The sequence below is a fragment of the Podarcis raffonei genome, chromosome 5, assembly GCF_027172205.1.
Source record: "Podarcis raffonei isolate rPodRaf1 chromosome 5, rPodRaf1.pri, whole genome shotgun sequence".
Taxonomy (NCBI): domain Eukaryota; kingdom Metazoa; phylum Chordata; class Lepidosauria; order Squamata; family Lacertidae; genus Podarcis; species Podarcis raffonei.
In genome coordinates this window covers 91,015,921-91,040,406 of record NC_070606.1, presented here as the reverse complement: position 1 = coordinate 91,040,406, position 24,486 = coordinate 91,015,921, and the positions used below count along the sequence as shown (strand labels likewise).

At 47.3% G+C, this 24,486-nt stretch overlaps 1 protein-coding gene across 2 annotated transcripts; it reads left to right on the top strand.

The window, feature by feature from the left end:
* The first annotated feature begins 1,727 nt into the window (after positions 1-1,727).
* Positions 1,728-18,294, top strand: ZMAT3 (zinc finger matrin-type 3). 2 transcript variants are annotated; one of them, XM_053390596.1, is made up of 6 exons: positions 1,731-2,237; positions 5,245-5,573; positions 7,829-7,948; positions 12,579-12,745; positions 12,915-13,018; positions 17,727-18,294. In XM_053390596.1, exons 2-6 carry the CDS (start codon positions 5,301-5,303, stop codon positions 17,936-17,938), a joined length of 876 nt encoding a protein of 291 aa, XP_053246571.1. In that variant the 5' UTR covers positions 1,731-2,237; positions 5,245-5,300; the 3' UTR covers positions 17,939-18,294. The 2 variants fall into 2 exon arrangements, with proteins under 2 accessions (XP_053246572.1, XP_053246571.1); XM_053390597.1 differs by lacking the exon at positions 7,829-7,948 and having other exon boundaries at positions 1,728-2,237.
* Positions 18,295-24,486: the final 6,192 nt, after the last annotated feature.

Here is a 24,486-nt window from a genome sequence, read left to right as displayed (position 1 = left end):
AGAGGTTCCAGGCTAGTTGGGAAGCCTCTAAGGGGACACTGACTCTTGGGACAACAGGTTGTCAGCTGTATGGTAAATCATGTCCCCAGTTTTTACAACCGTGCCACCTTTCCCCTTGCTCTGCACAAGTAGGACAGCAGTGACCATCCACTATTACAGAACAGCAAAAACAGCCCGCTATTGGGAAAATACTTGCGCAAATACCCTGTTACCCTAATTTTACGCCCTTCTCTCCATACAGTTGTATGGAAAAGGGACTATAACTGCACCATGTGCAGTTTGGGGAGAGGGTCATTGCTCTAATTGTGTGTGGGGGAAAGAAGATTAGGGGTTCCTTAATGACCTCCCCCCAAATTTAGCCAAATCATTACCTGTTGCCTTCTAAAAACTAAGGGAGCCATAACCACAAAAGGACCCCACCCTTTCAGTTTGAATACTGGAGAAGGGACAACAAAGATTTATTAATCTTCACTTGGGGGAGCAAAGTAGCTCAAGTCAGCCCTATGTTGTTGTTGTTGTTGTTTAGTCGTGTCCGACTCTTCGTGACCCCATGGACCAGAGCATGGCAGGAACTCCTGTCTTCCACTGCCTCCCGCAGTTTGGTCAAACTCATGCTGGTAGCTTTGAGAACACTATGCAACCATTCTCATCCTCTCTCGTCCCCTTCTCCTTGTGCCCTCCATCTTTCCCACCATCAGGGTTTTTTCCAGGGAGTCTTCTCTTCTCATGAGGTGGCCAAAGTATTGGAGTCTCAGCTTCGGGATCTGTCCTTCCAGTGAGCACTCAGGGCTTTTTTCCTTAAGAATGGATAGGTTTGATCTTCTTGCAGTCCATAGGACTCTCAAGAGTCTCCTCCAGCACCATAATTCAAAAGCATCAATTCTTCGGCGATCAGCTTTCTTGATGGTCCAGCTCTCACTTCCATATATCACTACTGGGAAAACCATAGCTTTCACTAGGCGGACCTTTGTTGGCAAGGTGATGTCTCTGCTTTTTAAGATGCTGTCTAGGTTTGTCATTGCTTTCCTCCCAAGAAGCAGACGTCTTTTAATTTCGTGACTGCTGTCACCATCTTCAGCGATCATGGAGCCCAAGAAAGTAAAATCTCTCGCTGCCTCCATTTCCTCCCCTTCTATTTGCCAGGAGGTGATGGGACCAGTGGCCATGATCTTCGTATTTTTGATGTTGAGCTTCAGACCATATTTTGTACTCTCCTCTTTCACCCTCATTAAAAGGTTCTTTAATTCCTCCTCACTTTCTGCCATCAAGGGTGTGTCATCTGCATATCTGAGGTTGTTGAGTTATTATAAACACAATCCTGCACGCCTATTCAGTTACCCCACTGAATTCAATGGGGCTTACACAAAGGGAAGCAGTGAGGCTTACAGCCTTAGCAGCAACTCAACGCCACTACTCTTACTGAGAAACGAGCGAGCCCCACTGAACTCCTGCGTAAAAACGCACAGCATTACCCGGCGCAGCTGCACAGTCCTGTGCGCCCATAATTTTGGGGGAGCAAATTCCCAACGGGTTTGCTCCCGAGTAAATATGCACAGGGTTGGGTCATCATCCTATGCCTCGGAAGTCAGCGGGGCTTTCTTCTCAGGAGATACCTCTAGGGCCGCGCAGATGCGACGCGGCCAACCCTTGGGGAATCTACCGCTCCGCCGCCGCGGAACCCTCCGGAGCTTTTGCTCCCCGGTGAGCGGGGGAAGCGCCGGCAGCAGGTCCACAGCCGAGCTATTAAGACGCCGCCGGGAAGTTTGCACGCTCCGCCCGGGCTTTGCTTAGCGGCTGGTGGTTCGCAAGGTCCAAACGGGAGAGCAACCAGCTGCACAGACGCGACCGAGGAGCCGAGCGCATCCTCTCAGCTGCTCTCCTGCGCATGGAGAGACTCATGATCCCAGAGAGAGACGTGACAGGGCAGTTTTCCCAAGTCTCCTCCCCTCCCCGCTTTGCTCTGCAGTCACTTCCTGCAGCTGTTTCCATCTGTGTCCGGTTATGCTGCTCCCCCCCCCCCCCTCCACCGGCTTTCTCGCCCATCCACCGGTTCTCTTCGTAGCCCCTTTAGACCTGGTTTTTTTTTAAGTTATAAAAGAGGCGCCACGAAAGCTCTCCAAGATCCCAAGCTCCGGGATGCGGCGCGCGCCTGGCCGGCTCCATCTCCGGGAAAATCCTTGCAGGAGCCTCCTGTGAATCGCTCTCTTTTCCTTCCACCACCAGCCTTCGCGAAGCCGGTAGGTCCATCGTCATGTCCTCGTCTCGATGTGCCTGGAATAGAATAGCCGGGGAACCGGCGTCTAAGAGCAGCTGCGACCCTACGTGCCCCATTGGACAAAGTGGGGTTGACTTAGGGCTGTGCGTGGCTTCATTCAGCTTCGTTGCACACTTCTTTAGGGGCATTTTGCAAAGGGGGGTGGGTTTGTTTTCTTTGCAATGCATCGCATCGGATACTGTGTGTGCCTGGTGTTGGGTGTGTGATCTATAGCACCACTAATATGCCTTCAGATAGCCAGATACTGCACTTGCAAGCTGAGTATGATGATGGCAGTTAGAAGCATGCACTATCTCTGTCACAGCCAGCAACAGGCAAAGTCTTATCCTCCAGGAATTTGCCTTTAAAAAAGCCCCCCCAATAGGCGAATGACTTATCACCTCAAGTGCAAATCCCACGTTTTAATAAGGGTAATAAATGCACATAACATTTTAGTTATATGACCTCCCGGTGTTGCATCCTTTGTATTTTACACAAGGGGGAACTGAGGATAAAGGACCTGTTCAACGAATCTGTGGGCCAAACCAACCCTTGAATGCTGGCTTTAAGCACAGCAATGAGTCACGTTTGCATCTCTGGGTAATCTCCACCGCTTCCAGCATTTGCCCATGTTCCCTCATGCATTTCCTCGATTTATTAGCCACCAGAAGCAGGTTGGTGGAAGGTCTACAAGACAGGATTCCCATCTATATTTTTGTTTCAGTTTGCATTTTTTAATACTGCAGGTTTTAATCAGCAGTGTAGTAGTCGGGGGATGCAGGGGATCAAAGCCCTGAGACTTTATTTTTTTCCGGAGCAGGAGTGATGATGTCACCGGTCAGAGAGCTCCTGGATAATTTGAGGTGCCCTCTTTGCTCTGGCAGTTGAACGAGGTAATAGTTAGGTTTTCAAGATTGTTTCTGGCTGCTTTAGCATAGAGGCGAGGAAAATATTAAAAAGCAGGTAGACAGCAATGTGTTTTTGCAGGATAGTTTGTATTTCTAGTTAAAAGCTAAAGGTTGCATTTCACTGGCCAAATAGCTTTTACATAGAAAGCTGCCTAATATTGAGTCAGATCACTGACCCAACACCGACTGGCAGCAGCTCTCCAGGGTTTCAGACAGGGCGTCCCTGCCAGGCCTACCTGGAGACATTTGGGGCTGAACCTGGGACCTTTTGCATCCAGAGCATGTGCTGTGCATGGCACATAGGTTCACAAAACTTGCAGACCCTCCCAGTGTTTCTATTTTCCAGGGGCAGTCCCGGATAAACAGAAGCCATCCTGTTTCTCATTTGATCTTGGAATGTCCCTGAGCACGTCCCTATTTTCATCAGAGAAATGTTGGGGGCTGTGGAGTTGTTTGACCCCCGAGCCAAGAAGATAAGAAACTATATAGCCTTTAGAAGACATCTGAAGGCAGCCCTGTATCGGGAAGTTTTTAAATGTTTAATGTTTTATTACGTTTATATATATGTTGGAAGCCACCCAAAGTAGCTGTGGCAACCCAGTCTGATGGCCGGGGTATAAATATTATTATTATTATTATTATTATTATTATTGAATAGAACATCCCTGTTTTCATTGGAGAAATGTTGGAGGGTACGAGCTTCACCCAGCATATAGTTAAACTTTGGAACCAGCTCCCACAAAAGGCAGGGCTCTAGGGGAAGATTAGATGAATTCATTGACGATCAGGGCATCATTGGCTCTCAGAACAATTCAAAGGCTGACCTTTAAAGCCCCATATGGCCTCGGCCCTGTACATCTTCACCCCCATCATTCAGCCCAGGCACAGAGGTCCAGCTCCAAGGGCCTTCTGGCGGTTCCCTCGCTGTGAGAAGTGAAGTTGCAGGGAACCAGGTAGAGGGCCTTCTTCGTAGTGGCTCCCATTCTATGGAACGCCCTCCCTTCAGATGTCTATGAGATAAATAAGATGAGCGCTTGAAGGAGCTGGGTATGTTTAACCTGGAAAAGAGGAGGCTGGGAGGAGATAGGATAGCCAGCTTCAGATATCTTAAGTTCTGTCACATGGAGGAGGGATCATGCTTATTTTCTCCTGCTCTGGAGGGTAGGAGTCGAATCAATGGCTTCAAGTTGCAAGAAAGGAGATTCCGACTAAACATTAAGAAAAAAACTTTCTGACAATAAGAGCTGTTTGACAGTGGAACGGTTTCCCTTGGGAGGTTGTGGACTCTCCTTCCTTGGAGGTTTTAAAGCAGAGGTTGGGTGGCCATCTGCCATGGATGCTTTAGCTCAGATTCCTTCATTGTAGGGGGTTGGACTAGATGACCCTCGAGGTCCCTTCCAACTCTATGATTCTATGATTTAATAATATTGATAATAATTTGTTATTATTTATACCCTGCCCATCTGACTGGGTTTCCCCAGCTACTCTGGGCAGCTCCCAACAGAATATTAACAACACGATAAACATTAAAAACTTCCCCAAACAGGGCTGCCTTCAGATGTCTTATAAAAGTCAGATGGTTGTTTATTTCCTTGACATCTGATGGGAGGGCATTCCACAGGGCAGGTGCCACTACCGAAAAGGCCCTCTGCCTGGTTCCCTGTAACCTCACATCTCTCAGTGAGGGAACTGCCAGAAGGCCCTCGGAGCTGAACCTCAGTGTCCAGGTTGAACGATGGGGGTGGAGACGCTCCTTCAGGTATTGATTGCCAAGTTAGTTGTTTATGATGATGATGATGATGATGATGATGATGCATTACCTGACATTTTCAGAAGCTGAAGTTATAATTTTTTGGTTTTCTGAAAGCACTTTATGTGATTCTCCATCAAACGTAGTCTTTCCGAGCTAAATGTTGTCCAATCATAAAGATAATAGCAGATTTAAATTCTTCATGCCCAAAACCATATCTTTATGACCCCTCACGAAAGAAAATGGCAGGAAATTAAATTTCACCCCCTTAAATTACACCCTACTGTTGGATGCTCCTGTCTTAGTGGAACTTCTCTGTGTTTCTGGTCCAGAGCCGCCCTTGGTCTCCTGTCATCAAAGGAAGCAATGCCAGAAGTTCTCTCGACAAATGATCCTCTTGCATCAAGCTGGATTTCCTCCTGCTCCTCCTGAGAAGCTCCCATCGCTTCCTATGTCAGTGGGCACCAGGCCTGCAGCCAACTTGCGACTATCCCCACAGAAACCTCTCGGACTGGGGCCGTCCTTGCCACTCGCACAAGATGAGGAACTTGCTACAGGGGTGGAGCAGGACCCTGTGTTGGAGGAACTTTGTAAGCCTTTGTGCTGCAGGCTTTGTAACGTCACGCTGAATTCTGCACAGCAAGCCCAGGCTCATTACCAGGTGAGGAGGAAGCTGTGAACACCAGCACTGCACACCACTAATAATAATAATAATAATAATAATAATAATAATAATAATAATAATAATTTATTATTTGTACCCCACCCATCTGACTGGGTTGCCCCAGCCACTCTGGGCAGCTTCCAACAAATGTAAAGGCATAATAAAACATCAAACATCAAAAATTTCCCTATACAGGGCTGCCTTCAGATGTCTTCTAAAAGGCCTATAGTAGTTTATCTGTTTGACATCCGCTGGGAGGGTTTTCCATAGGGCAGGTGCCACCACTGAGAAGGCCCTCGGCCTGGTTCCCTGTATCCTCACTTCTTGCAGCGAGGGAACCGCCAGAAGGCCCTCAGAGCTGGACCTCAGTGTCCAGGCTGAATGATGGAGGTGGAGACACAGCACTTTGGAAGGATGGAAAAGTTCACCTGGTGACACTGTGATGTCAGGTGATGGCCAGGTGGGTTGCTCCACCCTCCTGTCTAACTTAGCTCAGTTTCAGGTTAAGAACAGACCTCCAGAACGAATTAAGTACTTAACCCGAAGGTACCACTGTACTGCTGACCTCCGCAGTCAGTTGCACAGCATAAAAGGAAACATCCTAAAAGAGGTTGTGTGTACAGATGCATTATTGCACAATGTGAGGCATCTTGACAGAAACATGTTGGGTATATCTTGAGTGTTAAAATGTGCAAAATGAGATGAGATTTTTCTGTGACTGAAAACTACAATTGCAGTCTGTTTGACGTTTTACATGACCAGTGGAGGCTGTTTGTTCAACCAGTTTCTCTCTCTCTCTCTCTCTCTCTCTCTCTCTCTCTCTCTCTCTCTGTCTCTCTCTCTCTCTCTCTCTCTCTCTCTCACACACACACACACACGTCTTCTGTCCCTAGTAAATTAAGTGTGGTATAGTAGTTAGAGGCAAGTGGCGCTGTGCGTTAAACCACAGAGCCTAGGGCTTGTCGATCAGAAGGTCGGCGGTTCGAATCCCCATGACGGGGTGAGCTCCCGTTGCTCGGTCCCTGCTCCTGCCAACCTAGCAGTTCGAAAGCACATCAAAGTGCAAGTAGATAAATAGGTACCGCTCTGGCGGGAAGGTAAATGGCATTTCCGTGCGCTGCTCTGGTTCGCCAGAAGCGGCTTAGTCATGCTGGCCACATGACCCGGAAGTTGTACGTCGGCTCCCTCGGCCAGTAAAGCGAGATGAGCACCACAACCCAGAGTCGTCCACGACTGGACCTAACGGTCAGGGGTCCCTTTACCTTTAGTAGTTAGAGGGTTGGTTGAAACGTGCTTGGTGACCTTGGGCCAGTCACTGTCTCTCAGACTAACCTACCTGCAGGGTTGTTGTAAGGAAAAAAACAGGGAGGAAGAGAACCATGTTATTATTTATTACAGTGGTACCTCGGGTTACAGACGCTTCAGGTTACAGACGCTTCAGGTTACAAACTCTGCTAACCCAGAAATAGTACCTCGGGTTAAGTACTTGGCTTCCGGATGAGAACAGAAATCGCGTGGCAGCAGTGGGAGGCCTCATTGGCTAAAGTGGTACCTCAGGTTAAGAACAGTTTCAGGTTAAGAACGGACCTCCAGAACGAATTAAGTTCTTAACCTGGGTTACCACTTTAGTTATGTTGTCTAGTGGTTTACCACTGTAGTTATTAAATATGTATATTACCCGTCATCTATAAATTTCAGGGCAGTAGCGCCGGGCAATACCTGGTTTTCAACTTTGTGATATATCACCAGCTAAACATCACAATATATTGATAGATCACAATGTCTGAAATAAGGATGGAGCTATGTAGAGTCATTGGCTGGCTTCTCGGTTTCCCCGGTGTTGTGATTTTTGTACAGCACACCCACCCACCCACATCATGATTCGTGATATATTGCCAAGTCACAAACTATGGAACTGATATTACAATATGGACTTCAAACCGGTTTTGGATCATATAGCGATATATTTCCCAGCCCTACAGGGCGGTTCACAACACCTAGAGCTCCTTGGGGGAAAGGTGGACTATAATAAACAAACAAAATAGGATTGCCTATTGTGAAAGCGTCCTAAAACGCTGATGACAGCCACATTGTGCGGATGAAGATAAAGAACCTTTCCTCTCTCTTTTGATTAATATTGACAGTTGAGGATTGCATCGACCTTCACAGTAAACCCCACCTGCAGCCGCATTTTCTTGTCGCACAGCTATATGGCTGCCCATGAAAGCTGTTAACGCAGGCTCTCTTTCCAGGGTAAAAACCATAGTAAGAAACTTCGGAATTACTATGCTGCCAACAGCTGTCCAGCTCCTGCCAGGATGAGCAGTTCCCTTGAGCCAGCCACCCAGCCGGTGGTTTCCCTTCCACTCCAGGTGAGTTAGTTGTATGGAGGTTTTGCTTTGCGGTGTGCGTTCCACAGCATGTTGACACAGAATAATAGTAATAATAATAAATTTTTATTTGTGGAAACCAACTGTTTCCACTTATATTATAAGGACCTATGAGCAGGCTGGGAAACATCCTTCGTGCTTGTTCTTATACAAAGAGAAAATGAGTCATACTGAACCCTGGCCAAAGGCCTGGCGGAACAGCTCCATCTTGCAGGCCCTGTGGAAGGATGTCAAATCTCTCAGGGCCCTGGTCTCTTGTGAGAGAGCGTTCCACGAAGCCGGGGCCATGACCAAGAAGGCCCTGGCTCTAGTTGAGGCCAGTCTAATCTCCCTGGGGCCTGGAATCTTATTGTTGTTATTTGCAGAATGTAAGGTCCTGGGACATACCAGGAGAGGCAGTCCCATAGGTACGAGGGCCCTACGCCGTATGGGGCTTTAAAGGTTAAAACCAGCATCTTAAAACTGATCCTGTACTCCACCGGGAGCCAGTGCAGCTGGTATAGCACCGGATGAATGTGATCCTGCGGCGAGGACCCCATAAGGAGTCCCGCCGCGGCATTCTGCACCCGCTGGAGTTTCTGGGTCAGTTTCAAGGGCAGCCCCACGTAGAGTGAGTTGCAATAATCAAGCCTAGAGGTGACCGCCGCGTGGATCACAGTGGCTAGGTCAGGGCGAGAGAGGTAAGGAGCCAACTGCTTAGCTTGGCAGAGATGAAAAAATGCCGCCTTTGTTATAGCTGCAATCTGCGCCTCCATGGAAAGGGAGGCATCGAAGTACGTTCCACTGAGTTTGGCGGGGATGTACTCCCTGGCCAGTGTCTATGAGACAAGGATGTACACTTGCCATGTGCTTTTGCGCATGCATGTGTCTCATTCCATGCAGTTGAAAGCAGCCATGCCTCTGAATACCGCTTGCTGGAAGCTATAGGAAGGAAGAATGCTGTTGCCCTCAGGTCCTGCTTGCGGTTTCCCCCGGGGGTATCACATTGCCCACTGTGAAAACAGAATGTTGAACCAGATGGGGCTCTTCTTGTGTCCTTATGATGTATTTTTAAAAAGGTACTTATTGCTCTGCTCTGCTGACAGCTGCTTTGGTTTTCCTACAAAAAAGCAGGGTTGGATTACATGGGTGTAATGGGGGGGGGCAGAGAGCAAAATCTGCCAGTGCGGGGAGCAAAATCAAACTCTGAAAAGGGAGGGTAGAGGCTAATTTCACATGCAAAAATGTGAATGGTGTCTGCACATTTTGTTTCATATCCCAGGGTTCTTCAAATGCTAGCATATTACTCTTCCAAAGAAAACCCTGGGAGCAGGGTGATTATGGGGGAAACTCTCTCCTTGCTGTGTCCCACAGACTCCCATGCATAAATATTGACAGCTAGATAATATATTAAAGGTGTGCCGTTCAGCTAGCAGAAGCCAGCAGCAAGGACTCCTGCTACCAAAAGGGGGCTTCCCTTTCTCCTCCCCCCACATGTCTCCTGCACAAATCCTCTCTGAAGAAGCGGGGGAACCCCCAGAACAGCACACATGGGAGGAGAGGGGAGATTATAGGCAAGCAGAAAGGCTTACACTGATGAACACCCTCCTGGATGCGACTTCCACACTCTGCATTTTTATTATGTAAGTTGCATCCTGGAGGTCCGTCGGGCATGGGGTGGGGAGCTACCTCTTTCATCTGGACCACAGCTGCTATGCCGTGCTGGTATAATAATAATAATAATAATAATAATAATAATAATAATAATAATAATATATTATTTATACCCCGCCCATCTGACTGGGTTTCCCCAGCCACTCTGGGCTGCTCCCAATAGAATATTAAAAACATGGTAAATACATTAAAAACTTCCCTAAACAGGGTTGCCTTCAGATGTCTTCTAAAAGTCAGGTTGTTGTTTTTCTCTTTGACATCTGGTGGGAGGGCATTCCGCAGGGCAGGCGCCACTACCAAGAAGGCCCTCTGCCTGGTTCCCTGTAACTTGGCTTCTCGCAGCTTCTGAGCTGGACCTCAGTGTCTGGGCAGAACGATGGGGGTGGAGACGCTCCTTCAGGTATACAGTCGTACCTCGGGTTGAAGTTGCTTCAAGTTACCGTATTTTTCGCACCATAGGGCGCACCGGACCATAGGGCGCACCCAGTTTTTTGGGGGGGAAATAAAGGGAAAAAAATTATTTCCCCCCCAGGCGCGGGGCTGGGGCGGGGGAAGCTCGAGCTTCCCCCGACCCCAGCCCCCAAACAGGCAACTCTCCACAAGCAGCGGGAGCGCTCCCACTGCTTGCTGAGAGGTCCGCGAAGCCTGGGCGCGCTGATCTCAGCGCGCCCAGGCTTCGGCATGCTGGCAACTCTCCGCAAGCAGCGGGAGCGCTCCCGCTGCTTGCGGAGAGGTCCGCGAAGCCTGGACGCGCTGAGCTCAGCGCGCGCAGGCTTCAGCATGCAGGCAACTCTCCGCAAGCAGTGGGAGCGCTCCCGCTGCTTGTGGAGAGGTCCGCGAAGCCTGGACGCGCTGAGCTCAGCGCGCGCAGGCTTCAGCATGCAGGCAACTCTCCGCAAGCAGCAGGAGCGCTCCCGCTGCTTGCAGAGAGGTGTGCGAAGCCTGGAGAGCTTGAGGGGTCGGTTCGCACCGACCCCTCTCACTCTCCAGGCTTCAGCGAAAGCCTGCATTCGCACCATAGGACGCACACACATTTCCCCTTCATTTTTGGAGGGGGAAAAGTGCGTCCTATGGTGCGAAAAATATGGTAAGTATTTTTGGATTGCTCTCAGCGCAACCCAGAAGTAACAGAGCGCGCTACTTCCGGGTTTCACCACTCACGCATGCGCAGACGCTCAAAATGACGTCATGCACATGCGTGGAAGCGGCGAAACGCGACCCACGCATGCACAGATGCGTCTTAGGTTTACTTCAGGTTGCGAACGGGGCTCCAGAACGGATCCCGTTCGTATCTAGAGGTACCACTGTACTGGACTGAGGCCGTAGAGAAGATTCCACTGGCATCCATGGAAGGTGCCCTCCCAGGACAATGTAATTTAAATGGAGGAGTTCATGAGGACCATGGTGCGAGGGGGAGAGGTTTTGCACTCGTTGTCTCCTTGTTTTAAACCATGATCCATGGCTCTAATGGAATGAAAAGCCAGTATTCTTTCAAGGTGAAATTCTGGTAAATTTTCCAGCTGGACACATAGCTGCCTGAAACTCATCCGGACTCACTTATGTAGTGCTAAACTATGGTTTGGTGTTGTGTGCAAACATGGCAGCTATGTGTGATATGGGGTGCTGCAAAAAATGATATCCCGCTATCAAGTTTCCCTCCTCGCCTCCAGAACATGTAGAATCACTCACCAAGTGTTGTGACGTTGCCACAGCCTGCGTTCCCCCAGTCCTAGCTAACCATAGCCAGAGATCCAAAGGAGCTAAAGGAAACCAGTTTTGGTGGGAGTGAAGATTATAGTAGCTGATGAGGTCAGCCACTGGGGGGAGACAATTTCTTATGTAAAATTTTTTATTAGATCCTGCTGTAAAGCCGTTGATCACTCTGATTGCAACTGTTTTCTCCCATCACATAGAAGTAAATGGGAGCCATTCATGCCTATGGGCACCATTTACGCTTATGGGTGAATGCAGAAAAGTGTAGTGCAAAAGAAATTGCCAACCAGAGTTGTTCACCAACGATCAACCAACACACAAGCAGTAAAAAACAATATTATAACCACTTAAATTTACATTTCCTTCCTAGCATAACTGTAATATTTAAAAATTGACAGCAGTAGCATTTCTGTAGCCCAGGTCTTAATTGGCCATTAAATGCCGAAGCAAAAAGGTGATTGAGGTTCACTGAAAAGTACTGAGGGATGGGGCTTGTGCTAAGGGGCAGGTTGTTAAGGCCTGTTTAAATAGACTTGGGAATGGGGCTTGGCAGACATTGCACGGAATCAATTTCCACAGTTGTGGAGCCACCACTGAAAAGGCCCTGTCAGGCCTGGAGTCAGACACAGGTCAGTACAATGGACACAGGGCTCTGTTATCAGTGAAGTTAACTCTTTATCTGACAAAACAGCATATAGCTCAGCAACACTTCCCAGTAGGTCTTTATGGAGCAATTGTCAGGAATGAAGGTACTTATGGCTCCTCCTCTCCCAGATGTTTCCTAAGCAGTCTCAAACTACGTCTGCGCACCACTGGCCTCTGTTCAGCTCTCCTCATTATTCTGTGTGTTTTGGGAGACTGGCGGGAGGGGAGCATGTTGCAGCAGGAGAGGGAGACTCCCTGGATTCTTCAGCAGTCTGTTGACCCTCCTCATCTGCTTCAGCCTCGGAGTCTGAACTGCTCCCTGTCACTGACTCCTTCTGCCCATTTAACTCTGTTGCCTCTCCAGTGTCCGGCACCTCTTCCCTCCTCCAATCTTCTCCTCTACTAAATGTCCCACCACCAACCCCCTGACTCTGAGCCTTCCTCCTCTGGGGGTTCCCCGGCTGGTGCCTCCCACCACTCCTCTTCATGCAGCCAGTCCCTGAGAATGCCCACCAACTGAATGAATAAGTACAAGAACATCCGTTTTGAAGAACGAGCCACGTTGGTGTGCCTTAATGCCTTTCCCCCCATTTCTGACCAGGGTGCTTCCTCAAAACCAGGAGGGCGGGTGATCCTGGCCACAGAAAACGACTACTGCAAATTGTGTGACGCTTCGTTCAGTTCGCCGGCTGTGGCCCAGGCTCACTACCAAGGGAAGAATCACGCGAAGAGGCTGCGCCTGGCTGAAGCTCAAAACAACGCATTCTCGTAGGTATTACTGAACTTCTTTGAGAGTGAGGGGTTGTGATTGGAATAGTTTTTGCTAACCTTGTCTGGTGACACCTGTAAAATATATCTCCTCGTTGTCTTCCCACACCCCTGCTCCTTCTTCTCCTTCTTCTCCCTCTTCTTCTTCCTCATGTCTTCACAACACCAGGGAGTCATCAGAACTGGCGGGCAAAAGGAAGATGCGGAAAGTAGGGAACGAATACAAGATGATGCAGAGCAGACGAAACGTCTATGCCGTCCAGAGTAACACAGGTACTTCCCCTATTTGCTGTTGTGGCTAAAAATTAGCCGCTGTTTCTTTAATACAAAAAGAAACTGAGTCAGCATGACTCATGAAACCTTTCACCTACATAAGATAAGACCATCCTGCCTCCGCTTGGAACTGACAAGGCCATCCATTAAGCCTTCATGGGTTGATAAAGGAGAAGGCTCTGTTTATGCAGCTGGGTTTGTGTTATACAGCTCAAGCTAATGGATTTTAGCTAATGACCCTGAAGAAAGAATTTGGGAATTTTGGGGCCCTGGTTCGGGTGACTGCACAGTCAGATTTTAGTAACCTGTTCCTTCATATATGCTTGTATTTAGGGTGGTCATTGATGGTCTGTTTGTGGCGTGGGTTGGGTTGGTCAGAAGGCTGAAAGCTGGTTGCCTTAATATGTATAAAGCTGTCGGTCGTGGTGGGATAAGAAGACTTTTAAGAATAAAAGCAGCAATACTCTGCAAAGATACTCTTTCTCAAGGACTCTTTTGTGCCAACTAAGGTCTGAGGACCAGGCGAAGGAGTCAAAGGAGGTCAGAACCTTTTCTTTTTCAAACACTGACAATTTGCACCCTATTCAGTGTGTGTTATTTCTAGCTGAAGCTAGAGACCTCCTTTTGCGCGATAGCAGAGCCGGGTTAGGGATGAGAGACCTTGTGATTCTAGAATCATTGCAGCCAGTTGCCAGTTCTACATCCATAGCTGAAGCTGTAGCAAGTGGGAGGTTTACTAATATAATAGGGCTGGGCAGGTACCCCCCCACCTGCCCTGTGGCCCTCAGATCACAGCAATTTATCACGTGCTGCACCCCAGATCCATCCCCAAAACAATTCAGGGAGGAGTCAGGCTAAGTTGTTGTTGTTGTGATGACACTTTAAAGGCTGACATTCATTACAACATAAACTTTGGTGGGTTACAGTCTAATAATAAGAATAAGAATTGTACCCCGCCCATCTGACTGGGTCGCTCCAGCCACTCTGGGCAGCTTCCAGCATATACAGAAACATGATCAAACACCAAACATTAAAAAATTCCCGATACAGAGCTGCCTTCAGATGTCTTCTAGAAGTTGTGTAGTTCTTTATCTCCTTGACATCAGTTGGAAGAATGTTCCCCAGGGAGGTTGCTGCTGTCAAGAAGGCCCTCTGCCTGCTTCCCTAGATTCATGAACGGTTAAAGTTTATGCCACAATCAAGTTTATTTGTCTACTTCCTTAATTTCTAGTCCATCTTTCCCTCCAAGGAGCTTGAGGTGGTGTTTCTTGTTCCCCCTCCCCCATTTAATCCTATAAATAACCCTGCGAGGTAGGTTAAGCTGAGAGAGTGGCTGATTTGAAGGTCACCCAGAGGAATTTGTGGCCAAGTGGGGATTTGAACCCTGATCTCCCAGGTCCTAGTCCACCCTGGCTCAGTTGTATATTGTTTTGGCTGCAGTGAAGAGATGAGTCGCTCAGCTTTGTTGTTTAGTCGTTTAGTCGTGTCCAACTCTTCGTGACCCCATGGACCAGAGCACGCCAGGCACCTCTGCTTTCCACTGCCTCCAGCAGTTTGGTCAAACTCATGCTGGTAGTTTTGAGAACACTGTCCAACCATCTCGTCCTCTGTCATCCCCTTCCCCTTGTGCCCTCCATCTTTCCCAACATCAGGGTCTTTTCCAGGGAGTCTTCTCTTCTTCTCTTCAGCTTCACGATCTGTCCTTCCAGTGAGCACTCAGGGCTGATTTCCTTAAGAATGGATAGGTTTGATCTTCTTGCAGTCCATGGGACTCTCAAGCGTCTCCTCCAGCACCAGAATTCAAAAGCATCAATTCTTCGGCGATCAGCCTTCTTTATGGTCCAGCTCTCACTTCCATACATCACTACTGGGAAAACCATAGCTTTAACTATACGGACCTTTGTTGGCAAGGTGATGTCTCTGCTTTTTAAGATGCTGTCTAGGTTTGTCATTGCTTTTCTCCCAAGAGGCAGGCGTCTTTTAATTTCGTGGCTGCTGTCACCATCTGCAGTGATCATGGAGCCCAAGAAAGTAATATCTCTCACTGCCTCCATTTCTTCCCCTTCTATTTGCCAGGAGGTGATGGGCCCAGTGGCCATGATCTTGGTTCATGATCTCGCTCAGCTACCCCTCTAAAAATAAAAGCAAGCAGTAAACCGACAGCCAACAGGACATGGGGCTAATGCAGCTTGCTTCGTTCCCAATGGGTGCTGGTTGTGGGCTAAGTTATTATTTGAAGGGTTTTCAGATCCTTACAAAGGATGGTGTGTGCAGGTTTTCAGGCACACACATGTATGCATACACACACACACACACACACACACACACACACACACACGAGGATCCTGTCTTACACGGTGCTGATTTTTGCTCCTTCACAAGCAACTTGCACTGTGCAGAGGTGTAGTCCAATACTATCCCTGGTCCCAAGGTTGATGAATGCTGCCCAGGCATTGTGAGGTAGTTTGGAAGAGGGAGGGGAGGAGAGTTGGCTTGGTGGTGGGGAGCCAGGGAGAAATTGGGGTAGGAACGCATGAAAAACACTAAAGAGAACAAATGTTCTTCTGCAGGGAAGGTAGCAGAGGACAGAGTCTTGTATTTCTTTTCGTAATTTCTTTTTTAAAAAAACAACAACAAAACAGTGGTACCTCAGGTTAAGTACTTAATTCGCTCCGGAGGTCCGTTCTTAATCTGAAACTGTTCTTAACCTGAAGTACCACTTTAGCTAATGGGGCCTCCTGCTGCTGTCGTGCCACCGGAGCCCGATTTCTGTTCTTATCCTGAAGCAAAGTTCTTAACCTGAAGCACTATTTCTGGCTTAGTGGAGTGTGTAACCTGAAGCATATGTAACCTGAAGCGTATGTAACCTGAGGTACCACTGTAATATTTTCTTGTGCCTTTTGGCTTTGCAAAGGCTTTGTCCTGAGGTTTCCAAAGCTTAAGAACCTGGGCAGTTGGTGCTGCAGAAAATGAGCATTAAAGACTTATTTGTCTGATTTTCTCTCCCCATGACTCCTGTCTGCCTGCCTTCCTTTGCCCTCACAGCATCCAAAGTTTGCTTGGGTATGTCTGCCTATTAGTGAGCCTTGGTTTCTCACTCCAGAACTTAATTTGCCATCTGCCCTTCCCTGATGCTGCTCTGAGCAGGGGCAATTTTCTGCTCAGTTTCCTTGGCGCCAGGCCAGGTCATTTGACTCCTGCCACACTGCTCCTGGAATCTCTTCGTGTTGCCGTCGTCCAGAAAGACAGAGCTGGTTAGCCACCCTCCAAGGCCATCTGCTGTGGGAATCCTTTTCACCTCCAGCATTTCCGGAGTGGAATTTTTAATAAACAATCCAGGAGACAGACAGTTTGTTTACTTGTTTTGAGTGGGTCAAGAGGTGCTCTAGCTTGATCAAGACGTAACTGAAATGTGTTTAGAAAGCTTTAGGCTCACTGGAGTGATCTTGGTTTAATTGCATGTATTTATTTATTATACCTTTTAGGACCATCCCTGTGATGTCCCTAAGAATAGAGCCCCTGAAATGAATGGACCTAAGTTATACATATCCTTTATTTTCAATGGGTCTGCTTTGAGTAGGACTAACATGGGGTGCAATCCAATGCAGAATTAAAGTCAGAACAGGTTGGATGGTCGTCTGTCATGGATGCTTTAGTTGAGATTCCTTCTGTCTCTACAGTTCTGTGATTCTATTAGATGATGATGATAATAATAATAATAATAATAATAATAATAATAATAATAATAAGTTTATACCCTGCCTATCTGGCTGGCCACTCTGGGCAGCTTTCAGCAGAATATTAAAAACACGATCAAACATTAAAAACCTCCGTAAACAGGGCTGCCTTCAGATGTCTTCTAAAAGTCAGATAGTTGTTTATTTCCTTGACATCTGATGGAAGGGCGTTCCACAGGGTGAGCGCCACTACCGAGAAGGCCCTCTGCCTGGTTCCCTGTAACCTCATTTCTTGCAGTGAGGGAACCGCCAGAAGGCCCTCAGAGCTGGACCCCAGTGTCCAGGCAAAACGATGGGGGTGGAGACACTCCTTCAGGTATACTGGGCCAAGGCCATATAGGGCTTTAAAGGTCAGCACCAACACTTTGAATTGTGCTCAGAAACATACTGGGATCCAATGTAGGTCTTTCAGGACCGGTGTTATATGGTCTCGCCGGCCACTCCCAGTCACCTGTCTAGCTGCCGCATAGACTGCAGAAGGCCATAATGTATCACAGAAGATTTTTCCTACATGCATAGAGGCTTCTTGCAGTTCAAGGAGGCTGAAACAGTGTCTTCTTGCTCACGGGACATGCCTGATTTATGTCCATGCCTACTAGTTGTGCGCAGACAGATGTGAAACATGCATTAAACCCACTACGGCAAAATGAATAGACCAAGCCCAATGTAAGAATTGCTCTCCATGACCCTTGGGGTCCCTTCCAACTCTATGATTTTGTGTTTCTTGTATTGTACTTTTCTGTTGTGAATTGCCTTGAGGTCAACTGAGGAAGGGCGGTATACAAGGTTAATAAATCAGCATCAACAACGTTGGCGAGGACAGGGTGCTGCACCATGCAGATGGGCTTTTGACCTGATCCAGGGCCTGGACTTTTTCTAAGGTTTTTGGCCAGTGTGAACTGGGCCCTAAGACCTCTCTCTGGCAGGACATGAATGACCTTTCCCTTCCGCTCCCTCCCCTCTTCCTGCAGGCCCTTATTTCAACCCTCGCTCCCGCCAGCGGATCCCGCGCGACCTCGCCATGTGCGTCACCCCCAGCGGCCAGTTCTACTGCTCCATGTGCAACGCCGGCGCCAGCGAGGAGGCCGAGTTTCGGCAGCACCTGGAGAGCAAGCAGCACAAGAGCAAAGTCTCGGAGCAGCGCTACAAGAACGAGATGGAGAACCTGGGCTACGTACAATGAGACGGCGATTTCCGCTGGCTCCTTCCTCCCTCCCTCCCTCCCTCCCCTCCCGCCAGCCCTGACGGAGGGAGCAACTTCTCTCGCCTGCTGCTTGCCGTTCGCCCTGCTTTTTCTGCTCCGTGCCTTAGGAGTTCTGCTCTCCAGTGCTCTCTCTTCCTTTCTCTCTCTGTGTTTTAAAGCACCTACAAGGCCAGCGGCGAAATAGGTGAAGCAAAAGGGTTTTTTCAAATTTTGCTGCCACTTGGCACACGAGTATGCGCTGCAGGGTGCCAAGTTCTCTGTGTTGTGTTTGCTCATTTGCTAAGGCTCAACCTTGCCTTCTTCCCTCTACCTGTATCCTCCCCTTTGCATGAGTCTTGGCCGGAGTCACAAACAGGCAGGGCGCAAGTTTCGCCCTTTTCTCTCTTCTTCTTCTTTGTTTTCGCCCTGCATTCCACTGCAGCTTCAGAAAGGGCAGTTTGGATGAGAGAAAAGCAGCCACAGTGCTGCGCCAGGAGTCATAGCACTGTCGGCAGGCCAGAGTGCACCCCTTGCAAACAGGAGGTCCTGGCTTTGAACCTGTGCGCCTTCAGTTGCATGAAAGGCTCTTGGGTACCAGGGCTGCGGAAGACCTTTGCCCCAAGGCCTTGGCGAGATGTTGCTGCTTAGAATTGCCAATACTGGGCTGGATGAGCCTGTAGAGACATCTTTGTCTGTTTACAAAGATTCTGCCGGTGGGCATAGAGAGGGAAAGCTAAAACTCTGCAGGGTAACTTGCTTAGAAAGTACCGTATTTTTTGCTCTATAAGACTCACTTCTTCCCTCCTAAAAAGTAAGGGGAAATGTGTGTGCGTCTTATGGAGCGAATGCAGGTTGTGCAGCTATCCCAGAAGCCAGAACAGCAAGAGGGATTGCTGCTTTCACTGCACAGCGATCCCTCTTGCTGTTCTGGCTTCTGAGATTCAGAACATTTTTTTTCTTGTTTTCCCCCTCCGAAAACTAGGTGCGTCTTGTGGTCTGGTGCGTCTTACAGAGCAAAAAATACGGTAGATATGGGGCCAGAGGTTTGTCTCTCCCCCTCCAAAGCTAGTAAAAACCTTTTGTCCCCATGGCATTCTGTCACCCTTTCCTTTCATAGCCATTGCCCTCCCCTCCTACAAAGTTGGAACCAGCCGTTTTTAAAAAGGGGGTTGGCGTTCCAGGTGCGTTATTATTATTATTTTACAGCATCCAATTCAAATATGCAAAATGAAGTATGTGAATATCCCAGTTTCAGTTTATTGGGTTTACAAACTGTGAACATCAAATACAGTGCAGAGTTATCAAGACAATGTTGTTGGGGAAAACGCCCGGGAAGGCCACCACCTTTCCAAGACACCGGGGGCGTCTCTCCGATGGTCACTCTCTGGCTGTAAATCTTCCCCAGTCCAGAGAGACCGATGATAAGCAACCCCTCCCTCCTGAGAGGAGCGCACTCGTCTTCTGGCATCTCATAGCAGAAGAAAGAGTCAATCAGTAGCTCTAAACTACAGTGGTACCTCGGGTTACATACGCTTCAGGTTACATATGCGTCAGGTTACAGACTCCGCTAACCCAGAAATAGTGCTTCAGGTTAAGAACTTTGCTTTAGGATAAGAACAGAAATTTTGCTCCGGCAGCGCGGCAGCAGCAGCTAAAGTGGTGCTTCAGGTTAAGAACAGTTTCAGGTTAAGAACTGACCTCTGGAACGAATTAAGTACTTAACCCGAGGTACCACTGTACTTTATTTTACAGTCTATATACAAAGAATCCATCAGCATGCCTGTGCTCTCTCAGCAGCAGTACAGAACAGCATCACACACAGAAGTGAAACTAGAACTTCCAACAGTATTGAGACTTCTTGTCTCACGCTCTCAGACACTCACATGATATAAACATCATAGTGCTACGTACTGGAGCAGCACAGGTGGATAAAAATCCTAACAAATGTATTGGGGGTGGGGAGAGAAAGACAGACAATATGCATTCATGCAAATTGTGCCTTTTGAAAGGAGAATATAACAAAAGCCACAAGCAGTCAGAAATTGTTAAAAATTCAGGCGATTTTTGACATGGAAGTAATATGAATTTGAGCCATTCCACTTGCAGAAGTGGGGGGGGGGTGTTTTGGAGCACACAGTTCCAAACTCCCTGACAGTGGATTGGGCTGGCCTCCCTAGCTTACATGTGACAAGAGGGCCCTAGTCATTTCAATACATTTAACACTGAAAGCCGTTTTAAAGGTTCAGCATACTTTGAGAACACCTGGTGTCTTTTACTTTCCTTCATTTTCATAGCTGTGGATGAGTTTTATTTCACACATTTCATTTGTAATAATAATGATAATAATAATAATAGGAAAAATCAAAATGATTTCCTCCGGATCGGAGGGTACTATCTCTTTTTAATTTATAAATTTCAAACGTTTACAAATTTAATACAAAATACATACTTTCCCACTAATATTCATTTACCACTTGACTTCCCCTCCACCCCTCCATGGTTTCCCCATAATTTCTCATGTTGCTGCATATTTTGATTATTCTGTGTCCTATCCTTTCTGTTTATTCCCTAGTACGTAGTATTTACTGCTGTTTTTCATTCAAATCCTACTTGCCTTTTTACGTGTTTGCAACAACTCTTCAAATGTTCTACGAAAGGTTTCCAGACCCCCTTATAGATGGCCTCTTCTTGATCCCTGATTTTCATAGTTACATTTGCCACTTCGGTGTATTCACTCAATTTTTACAGAGGGTACTATTTCAATAAGCTCTAGTGGTGGAGGGTAGCCCTGAACAAGTCCATAATTTCACAGTGTGTGAGGCTGATGGCTGTCAGCGATTGGAAGCATGGCGTTTGTGAGGTTTATGCGTTGCCAGCCATAGCCAGTTGCTCAACTGGAAGCATCTGACCTTGGCTGCTAGAATAGTGACAGATAGCTGGGCAGCGCCTCTTGTCTCAGGCAGGCTTGCAACCTTCCTCTTCCTTCAGAAATCTCATTGTTTAGGGGAGCTGGCATTCGCTTTTCTGACATACTGCCAGCTGTGATTGCATGCCTATTCAGCCGCTGAAGCACAGGAGTATCCAGACCTTCCTGTGACCTTCATGGATGGATGAAACCACTCCTAAATTTTGTTGCTTAGCAGATTCATTTAACTGAGAAATCGAACAAGTGGGGTTGGGTGAGCAGGTCCAGTGGCAGAACATCTGCTTTGCATGCAAAAGGTCTCCGGTTTGACCCCTGACATCTCCCAGGTAGGACTGAGAAAAGAGTGCCTAAAGCCCTTGAGAGCCACTGGAAACTTTGGTTTCCAATTGTTTTTGGACTATGATTCCCATCATTTCTGACCACTGGTCCTGCTAGCTGGGGATGATGGGCGTTGTAGTCCAAAAACAGCTGGAGACCCAAGTTTGGGAAACCCAGATGTAGACAATACATGACCAATGGTCTGACTCTGTATAAGGCAGCTTCATGCATTAATATGAGTTGCCATTCTTTTGTTTCTTGAGTTCCTATGCATTGCTTTGGTGTTGTTGTTGTTGGTGGTGGTTAGTCGTTTAGTCGTGTCCGACTCTTTGTGACCCCATGGACCAGAGCACGCCAGGCACTCCTGTCTTCCACTGCCTCCCGCAGTTTGGTCAAACTCATGCTGGTAGCTTCGAGAACACTGTCCAACCATCTCATCCTCTGTCGTCCCCTTCTCCTTGTGCCCTCCATCTTTCCCAACATCAGGGTCTTTTCCAGGGAGTCTTCTCTTCTCATGAGGTGGCCAAAGTATTGGAGCCTCAGCTTCAGGATCTGTCCTTCCAGTGAGCACTCAGGGCTGATTTCCTTAAGAATGGATAGGTTTGATTTTCTTGCCGTCCATGGGACTCTCAAGAGTCTCCTCCAGCACCATAATTCAAAAGCATCAATTCTTCGGCGATCAACCTTCTTTACGGTATTGCTTTGGTACTTCCCTTTAAATATTCTCTCTCTCTCAAAAGCCGCAAAAAGGTACATCTCAAGAGCCCAGGTGCTGGTCTGCACAAAACAAAAGGGATGGACTGGAATGTTAGAGCCGTGGACTTTACCACTTCAGTCTGCAGGTGGGGGAATTGCATTCTCCAATGCTCTCTGCCTCTTTAACCCCAGACTCCTTGCAGGCAGTAGACTTACACAACAGGGAGAAAGGCTCAGCGCAACATTCTGATGTGCTGATTTAGTGCATGCAGAGAACTTTTCAAGTGCAAACAAGGAAACAAACAAACCTCCCCCTGCTGTGAAGTGGCACAGACTCTGAATCCCACCGCTTCGATTTTAAAAATAATGTAAATTTTAAAAAACCCAGTGTGGCACAAAGCCCTGCCCATGCTCTTCTTTTGTATAGCTTTTTGACCTTCATGGAAAGAAAAATGCATTTTTGCCCACCCTCTTTTATTTATTTATTTATTTAGAGTTTTTGCCCTCTAGTTTTATGGATCCGGGCAGGCGGCAGGGTTTCCCCTTCCCAGTCCCCTTTCCATCATTCCTGTATAAGCACTGTGAGGTAGGCCCTTGACTTCAGAGCAGGAGAGTTGATGGCACAACGAGAGAGCTGCCACTTCTGCAATCCTCTTGATTTCAGTGGGGAAGTGTTATGTAATGTACCGATTGCTAATTTGGTCAAGGGTATAGACAGCCAGATCCTATGCATGTTGGTTCAGAAGCAAATCCCAATGGGTTTGATGGGGCTTAAACTGTCAGATAAATGTGGATTGCAACTTTAGAGTGTTCATGGCTGGCTGGGATGGGAAGGTTATTTGGTTTGCCCATCCATCCATCCATCCATCCATCCATCCATCCATCTATCCATCCATCCATCCATCCATCCATCCATTCATTCATTCATCCATCCATTCATCCATTCATCCATTCATCCATTCATCCATCCATCCATCCATCCATCCATCCATCCATCCATCCATCATCTGCTGATGCTGCTCTTGGTTTTAACCTCTTTTCAATTTCAACTGTTTTGAACAACCATGGCTTTTATAGCCTCAGAATTTGGAATAAAGGGCCTTTGTGCCGTCTTGTTTTCTGCCCCATTTTGTCTTCTGGTGCTCACCTTTCCAAGAGGGCATGTGTGGTCTGTTACAATTGATCCCTGGTGGGGAGGAAGAGAATTTATATTTCATGAGGTCCATACTACAGTGGATTCCATTCAGGAAAAGAGAGATGAGACTGCATGAAACCAAACCTGAGAGCCCACTTGAATGGTAGAGATGAGCCAGAGACTGGTTTGTTTTTGTCTTGAAACTCTGTATTTTCAATTTGGAACAGCACATCTCTGTTCTGAAACATATGGTTTGTGAAGGGCACTGTTCTGAGAATAGCAGATCTTTTGCACAGGCCCACCTGGTGCTCTGAGCATCTTCTGTCTGGATGAATAAGGGTGGTGGTGGGAGAGGGAGGGGGGAATAAGTGGCCAGTAAATTGATTGATATTTGCTGCTACTAATCTGTGTATTTTTCTATTTATTTGGTCATGCTGACCACTAAGGAGCTAAAAGATATTTAAGCCTTTATCCTATATGTTTCATTTAATGTTTGTGTCATTAACCTTGAAGGCATCCATATCATTCCTGTCTTTTTTTTTTTATAAAAAGTTCTCACCTTACTAAGTATTTATTATGTTGACATGTGCTTTTTTCTTCCCTGCTCTCCTCCCTCAATATGTGTGTTAGATGCAAAAATGAACTTTTCACACAGTGGAACCTCAGACGATATGAACCTCCAGAAATTGGAAAGGAATTGTCAAGCAAACATTCCCTGCTAATAGCAATCAGTCATTCAGGGTAGGAGTGATGTGGTTGCCCATGACTGAGGACCACTCATGATATCAGAACTTGTGATTTCATCCTCATGGGAAATGGTGGGGCAGAGTTGTTTTGACATTGCTGATTTCCCCGTGTGTGTCTGTGTGTATGCATATATCTGCCCATTCTCTCTTATAGCTCTTGACCATCTCACGTTGATCTCTTACTCAATATTACTTTTGCAGGCTTCCTTCATCTTGCCTCTGCAAAATAGAAAATAGTGTGGATTGGTATTCACATAGATCTTCCGTTTCATTGCTAGGGTGGGCAAGTGCTGTTGTGATGTTGGCTTTCTGATATCTGCAGTTAACAAACTGGGGACCAGTTGCAAGAATACATGACCCCTCCTTGTATCTCCTCCGACTATCCTCCAGTTAAGTGACAACAAACTGCTTAACTGCTGTGAAGAGAGGTGGAGAATTTGCTTTATGGAGGAGTAGAACTCTTGAGAAATGAGTACATTCTCCCAAGGCTTGGACCCAGTCTCTTTAAAGGCAGTTAACAAGGCCAACGTTGCATCTACAGTGGACCACAGATGCATCCTTGGAATCAATCTCAGGACCTGTCTCCATAACTGACCACACCTTGCAAGGATGCTTTATCAAATATATGAATGAATTGGGGGTGGGGCGAGGCGTAAGGAAATCTCTATGCCTTGTGCTTCGTGGGAAATAGTCCTGATTGAGGTAAAATCAGTTTGGGCAATTAATT